We start from the raw sequence: 7,828 nt of genomic DNA on the forward strand, positions 1-7,828 counted from the left end.
CGGCCCGTTCTTTTGACGCCTACTTATAACTAACGCCTTGTATGGTCAAGACTATTTGCTGCTAGCTGATGTCTAAACTAAACCATAACTCTATCGCGGTTTATTTCCTTCTAGGCTACCTATGCAAATTATCAGATTATTGTTTACAAAATTAATATCTATTATAATTATGTTAAAGAAATGTATAAATTGTATATATATATATATATATATACACACCCCGGGAATCCCATCTGAAAAACCCCAACAGAAAACTCTGCTGTAGTCTTTCCCATCCTCCTACAACTGTTTTGTTGTTGTTGTTTTTAAAATAAAAAAAATTCAGTTTGGCTTGACGTAAAAAGAAAAGTAAAAGTATTTTGAAATAACACACAAAAAAGACCACCCACTATTTACTATTTAGAAAACAATCGGCTCAGAAATAAATACGTTGTAGTAAATTCCATAGTATGAAAACAGGTATTCCCAGGCACGGCAGAAACGAGCAGACATTTTCACTTTTCAGTGTACTTTTGTTAGTATACAGATTCATTGCAAATTAGTCTTCTGTACTAAACTATCTTCTCTTAAGGTAGAAGACATCAGGTTATTTGTGAATCTCCAGCTTTGATTTATGCATGCCAGCCCCTGGAATTCCTAAATGACCACCTATGGTTTAAAAATAAAGAAAGATACATGTATTTTAGTCTCAATGAAATTAAAAAAGGGTCATAATTATAAAGAGGACTCATTTAAAATATTCTGAGTTAAATTGTTGTATTACATTCCAAAATATGTCCCAAAACTGTATGCTTTTGGGTGCATACTTGACAATGTTCAAACCCATACAAACCACACTTAAGTGGGAGTTGACGGATATGACATATATTTATGGAAACTTTGCTCATCAAACCTTACAAAACTACTCAGTTGAATAAAGGTTTAGCTATTACAAAATCAGCTTGTTTGATAATTACCCCCCAAAAGGTCGCGCCCCACTTTTATTACGATTAAAACCCGGTGTATGAATACCGAGCCTCATTACAGCCAAACAATTTGCACTCCTCGTGAACAAATAACTCCTTTGCTGTCACTAAGCTTAAAAATGTACATCATATTACAAATAATTAGCCTTCAAACATGGATCTATGCAAAACAAAAATAAAACAAAAGAACAAGCGAACTCTTTTCGCGACGGGTACACACGAGAACTAATGGTATACTACTACTTAACTGTATAAAAGAAATACAAACTAACCTAAAACATAACAGATTCAACAAAAATTAGTGCTATATACACATATTTTCTTTTTAATTTCTTCAATATTTTAGTTCAGAACTACGATTTTTTGTCTTGCTACTGTGTCCCGATTTTTAAAAATGTCTCTCCCCCAGTTGGTTCAGCCCTGTTGTCAGTATTTTAACTAATGCATTTTTGTTGTCTTATTCAGTTAAAAACAGATCAATTAAATCAGGCGCGGATCGAGCTGGGGGTACATCCCCCTATCCCGCGGTGTAATTATTTTGGTCGGCTTGTGTTTTCATGGAAAACCTGCCTATATATGATGCATTTTAAGTGTTATTTTGAATACAGTAGGTACACTTTGTAAAGTGGAACACCTTTCCTGGAACAAATCATGCATCCGCGCCTGAATCTAGAACTGAGTATATTCACTACTGATCTGGTTGTGGTATCGGTTTTTCCTTTCATTTATCACCTTCTTTCAACCATTCACTGTTCAGGATATCTTTAGTGGTGTATCTTTTAGTCTGGTCTGGCTCCAAAACACTTTTCAGTAAACATTTGCACGACTCCGGAAGTGGGTTTGCCACTCTTCTGGACAGCGATATGCCTTTGTCCTGGGACTGAATCATCCTCTTGAGACTGATGTCATCGAAGGGCATCTTGCCAAACAGCATGACGAACAGAACGCAGCCCATACCCCACACGTCACTGCCTTTGCCGTCGTAGGGAATCCCTCGAATGATCTGTGGACAAGCGTACGCACAGCTTCCGCAGTATGTCCTGCACAATTCGTTGTCCTTGATCGTCCGAGAAAAGCCGAAATCGCTAACAATGATGTCTCCGTTTTCCTTGATGAGGATATTTTCACACTTGATGTCTCGATGGATTATGTTGTTCTCGTGGAGATAGTCTACAGCCATGGCCATCTGCCTGAACGCGCGCTTGGCCTCCTGCTCGCTCATGGCGCCCTTGTTGGTAATGAAGTCCATCATATCGCCTTTGGCCGCGTATTCCATTATAACGAACACCCAGTCGTCGATGTGAATGATCTCCTCCACGCTGGCGATGTGCTCGTGGTGCACTTTGACCATGATGTCCAGCTCTCTGGGAAGAAACGTCTCTACGTAGTCCTGTGCGGCAGACTTTATGTTGATGATTTTCGTCACTAGAGTTTTACCGTCCGACTTTCTCTTGACGAGTCGCACCTGGGAATAGGTTCCCGAGCCGATCTTGGAACCCAATAAGTAACCTTTGTCGTCCAGCATCTCGGCCAGTTCTGCAAATTCGTTCGTAACAAAGGATGGACGTATCGACATCACTAACTGTGTAATCACGCTAATGCACTTGTGTACATCTGTCGTACCTACCCCCTAAAGAGATACAAGGCTCTCCGGAGTACCGTGGATAACATTTCACTTGTAATAATGAATGTTTAACGACACCCCAGAACACAAATACACATCGGCTATTGGGTGGCTTGTAATAAAGGATGGAATAATTTACGAGGGAAAACAAAGTTATCTACACCTTTCTACAGCACTGTAAACGGTGGTTATCATCCTTATGTTTAAAATAGGGTACATTAACTCAGTATTTTGTTTTAGCTAAACTATCTAGATTCCACGCATAAAAATACGTGACTTAATTATCATTTTACGTCAAGCCACTATGACGTCATAGTTACATATAAAGGCCACCGCAGACCTTTGCAACAAGGTGCAAATTTTTGTTGCATGCAACAAAAATCGTACGTCGTTGCATCGTGTGCGCTAGCCTGCGATGCAATTTTTGTTGCATGCAACTGAAATTGCTCCCATCAAACATGTTTGATTTTATTGCATGTAATTGCATCTAATTGCACACCGTCGCAAACGTGTGCGTCTTCAATGCAACAAAACATTGACGCAATAATTTAAATTGCCAATGAACGGATAGATAGTGATCACATGACTCAAAATGGCAGCATGTGATTTACAGAAAAAGAGGATGAAGTAGTGGTAACGTGGCAGACAATGCTATGTCGTTTGACACAGCATCCCCTGAATATAGCAACACGGCTAAAAGGGAGATGTGCCTTGCAGGAATGGAATCTGCGCTTGGAATACCAGGTTATATTATAGGTTTTCTACACAAATTATGTGGTTATATCCTAAAGGACCAAAAAGCGTGCGGGACGAATTCCGTGCAACTTTACGTAAATTCAATCTTCTTCGTCAAAAAAATATGTTGTAGAATGTGGACTACTGCCTGACTCTCAAGCAATGAAGTTGTGTTTAGAGAACGTGGAGATTTCTCTCTCCCCCCCCCCCCCCCCCCCCCCCCCCCCCACACACACACACTGGGGGCTGTGCTGCGATCGCTTGGGCCATTGTCCAAGTACCGGATCGAGCACAATGGCGACTCGGCGACCGTCACGTTGATTTACGGCAGTGATAGGAAGCAACGTGCACCTAGCAGAAGACGGAGGAGGCGACCCAAGACTTCACGGGGGGGGGGGGGGGGGACCTAACTTGGCGGTTCAACCGCCAGGGGTGGCCCCTCCTGTCCCGAAGAGGAGGGCGAGATTAGGAGCGGCGCAGGGTGATCCAAACCCGGTGGCTCAACCACCGGGGGCGGTGCTCAACCGAGTTTACCTGCTCGACCGAAGCACTCGCCAGGAACGACCAAAGCTGTCAGCTCCACTGACAGTGGCGGCCCCTTCTACTATGGACACGGGCCACGTGGCCATCAATGACCCACCGTCAAGTCCACCACCACCTCCGGTAGTTGTTGTCGACCCAGCGGCGGTCCAGCGAGAATCCATGAGGAGGAAGATGTCATCGGTCACCGTACCAAAGATGTCCGACGACCCCGACTGGATTCTCGTCTGCGAAAAACTCCCGACGAAATACAGAGGAGCGGATATCGGTGACTTTACCGATAACAAACACCTCAAGGGACCTTGGATCGAAAATCAGTGGCGCCAACTTCCAACTGGACAGGGGAAGTATCCAAACAACTCTACGTGACAGCCCAGCAGGACGGACTGTACAGGCAGGGACTCCTGATGCCAACGATGTCCAACGCGACCATCCATCGCATCTTAAAGATGGTATTGCGGGACATCTACCCAGGAGCCATCGACCGCAACATCCAGGTCTTGACTGAAGGACTCCCCAACTTCAGACCTGAACAGTCCATCAACTCGCCATGAGTCCTGCTGCGCCAACCTTAACTAGGACAGGTAACCTTCTTTTTGGGCTTAGTTGGACTCTAAAACCTTTTGGCCGCGTTCAAAATTCTTATGTTTATTTTTTTTATAAATAGTCCAACGCATTTTACTTTGGCGCCCGTTCAATTGCTCAAATCACCTTAAAACCTTTTCGGCCGAGCAGTCAAACTTACTTTTGGGTTTAAATTCTTAGTCCGGACATGATTTTTAGGTGCAGTTATTCTCCGTAGACTTAGTTTTTTACAGGTAGAACCGAAGGAATCGAAATTCAGCCAATCAGAGCATGGCCCATACTCGGTGTCTACTTAGTGCCTTCTAGTCGGTCCGCGCAGTCGCTGGACCCTATTAAATACTTGTATTCCAAATTCCGTCCACTTCAAACTCATACTCCCCCCCCCCCCCCCTTGTCCTAGACTTAGTCACTGGCGAATGTCAGAGATTAAGCCCATGACAGGCGTGTGTGAAACCTTCGTGGTATATACACACGTTAACCCTTTAATGAATGAATGAGTAGAATGTGTCTCGATGACCACCGTCGAAACAAATACGGAGAAAAACCCGCCATTTTGACTGTCACGTGATCACTACTAGACTAAAATTGCTGGTTGTCGCAACGAGAAAAAAGTTGTTTGCAATCATGCAATTTCAATTGCATGCAACAAGTTGCAAATGTCTGCGGTGGCCTTAACAAAACTAAAAACAAGAAGACACGACTGTGGTCTCACTACACAGATGCCATCTGCCACTGAAATCCATGTTAACTTGCCCAACTTCAAATAAAGATTGCCAGTAGAACATACACCATTGCGAACATACATTATATAAGCATTTATTTTCACTCCAAAATTGAGAACATTTCCGTCTGTTTTGTGCTATATGACCGCATCTGGCTGTAGTACCGGTCCGAACAGGTGTTTTTTGTTTGTTTGTTTTTTAACCGATTCACTCCGGCTGTCTCTTGTGCTATACACCCATGTCCCAAAAGGTCAATGCACAATATTACAAAATAACATGGGCAAAATACAGCCAGAAAGCTTACCATTAAACACACATATTGTTTTAATTATTCACCATTTCCTGGAAGTGAATATGTGAACCATAACACGTGTCACAATTAGGAACTATAGTGGACTGTGATCAATGAACTCTCACCCGGAAGTCAACTATCTAGTGAGACCTGTAGTGTCGACAGCGCTTTGGTCTGAATACACAGAAAGGAAGAAGTTTAAAGTTTGCTTTGTTTACAGACACCACTAGAGAACACTGATGTATTAGTCATCGGCTATTGGATGACATACATTAGGTAATTTTGATATATAGTCTTAGAAAGGAAATCCGCTATATTTTTCCATTAGTAGCAAGGGATTTTTTTTTTTTTTTTTTTACACCATTCCACAGACAGGAAAGCACATACCACGGCCTTTGATATACCAGTCGTGGTGTACTGACTGGACCGAGAAACCGACGGGGATCGACACTAGACCGACTGCGCATCAGAAGAAAGCGTTACCACCTCACAGAGCAATCAATTTCGATCGTACTTTTTTCCACTGGCTGTGGCAACCCAGTCATCACCTAGCAGCAAACAATCGATATATATCGTTATAAAAATTAATATTACATGTGTGTTATTGGTATGTGTTATCATAAGCAAATACGAATAATGTTCTCACCAAAGGGTGTATAAATCGTTTTACGATATCTTGAGTGAGAAATTGATTTGGTCACTGCATGCTTTGTCACGACGTGGTTCTACCAATGGTAATTTTCCATTTTTAATTAAAAATTAAAATAAACTGCAAACAATCTAGTAACTTGATAATAGAGAATAATACATGAGTGGACGTTAGATACCATTTATCTGACGAGTTGTTTTAAAATGTATCTAACGAGCGAAAGCGAGTTTAATACGTTTTTAAACAACGGATTGTGAGATAAATGGTATCTAACGGACACGAATGTATTATTCTATTTCTTACATATCCTCAAAAACCAGGTTTTAAGCAAATTTTAACATCTTTTTCGACTAAAAGTCATTTACAGCCGTTGCACTTGTAGCTGACTTACGCGTCAAAGACAATATTGTCAAGTTAACTATACGTCACAGTGTAATCGATTTCCACCGCGTTGTTTTATTGGACGTATGACATTGGTATCTAGTCATCACTTGGGAGCAGCCAGTCGTGTCTTGAAATTGTTAAAACACGTACATATGTAAACAACTATGTGTTATCAAAAATAACACATGCTATTCTCACCACCGATTGTAAGAAAATAAATTAAATGACCTCAATTTTGACCAAAAGTTAAGTAACTTTAAAGTAATTAGATTTTATTACCTATTCACCGAGAAGAAAATTCAGAATTAAAGAAGAGAAAACATTTGTCAAGGGAAGCAACATATAATATTCGGTAATACAGAGTCGAGGGGTTATTTCCCCTGGAACTAACCAACGATGCACGGGTTTTTTCTTCTTCTCTCTTTTCCATTTGTCGTATTTGGTAAAATGTACGAAATGACTAATTATTATTGTAACGGCCAAATTGGATTTATGCAAATTAGGCAGTGTTCATCTGCTTTGTTTTGTAGGCCTTTCTCAGATGAATGGTGAAGAAACGAAAATGAAGTAACACTTACGGTTAAAAATGAAAATAAAAAAACATTTATAGTTGGCGTGGTTTTGAAAAAAAATGTTTTAAACCAATACTAAAGCCTGTCTCGATGTAGCCCGAGTACTCAGTACTCTAATTGTAACACAGCAAGACGGACGTTTGGACAGTTAAAATACTTGCTTCACAAACTGTCCAAACGTCCGTCTTGCTCTCTTACGATCAGAGTACTCGGGATAGTCTTCGTAAAGAAAAGCTACCCGTTCCACACACCATAACCAATTTTATTTTTGACAACCTTTATAATTTTCACAGGACTCTGTGGTGAAGTTTCGTTCCAGCCAGTGTACCACGACTGGTATATTAAAAGCCGTGATATGTGCTTTCCTGTCTATGGGATGGTGCATATAAAAGATCCCTTGCTATTATTGGAAAAATGTAGCGTGTTTCCTCTCTAACACCATATGTCGGATTTACCAAATATTTGACATCCAATAGCCGATGATTAATAAATCAAGGTACCGGGTTCGCATAGCACTTCTGGCTCTAACCCGAAAAAGGGGCGAGACGTAGCCCAGTGGTACAGAGTTCGCGTGATGTGCGGTCGGTCTAGAATCGATCCCCGTCGGTGAACCCATTGGACTATTTCTTGTTCCAACCAGTTCTCCACAACTGGTGCAATAAAGGCCGTGGTATGTACTATCCTATCTGTGGTATGGTGCATATCAAAGATCTCTTGCTGTTAATCGAAAAGAGTAGCCCATTTAGTGGTGACAGCGGGT

At 41.4% G+C, this 7,828-nt stretch overlaps 1 protein-coding gene across 1 annotated transcript; it reads right to left on the reverse strand.

Annotated features, from left to right (window-relative positions):
* Window positions 1-1,152: 1,152 nt before the first annotated feature.
* LOC121378991 (testis-specific serine/threonine-protein kinase 3-like) lies at window positions 1,153-2,899 on the reverse strand. The gene has a single exon (XM_041507421.1). The coding sequence runs from the start codon at window positions 2,539-2,541 to the stop codon at window positions 1,687-1,689; it is 855 nt and encodes a 284-aa protein (XP_041363355.1). The 5' UTR covers window positions 2,542-2,899; the 3' UTR covers window positions 1,153-1,686.
* Between the last annotated feature and the right edge of the window lie 4,929 nt (window positions 2,900-7,828).

This window comes from Gigantopelta aegis, chromosome 8 (genome assembly GCF_016097555.1).
Source record: "Gigantopelta aegis isolate Gae_Host chromosome 8, Gae_host_genome, whole genome shotgun sequence".
Lineage (NCBI taxonomy): Eukaryota > Metazoa > Mollusca > Gastropoda > Neomphalida > Peltospiridae > Gigantopelta > Gigantopelta aegis.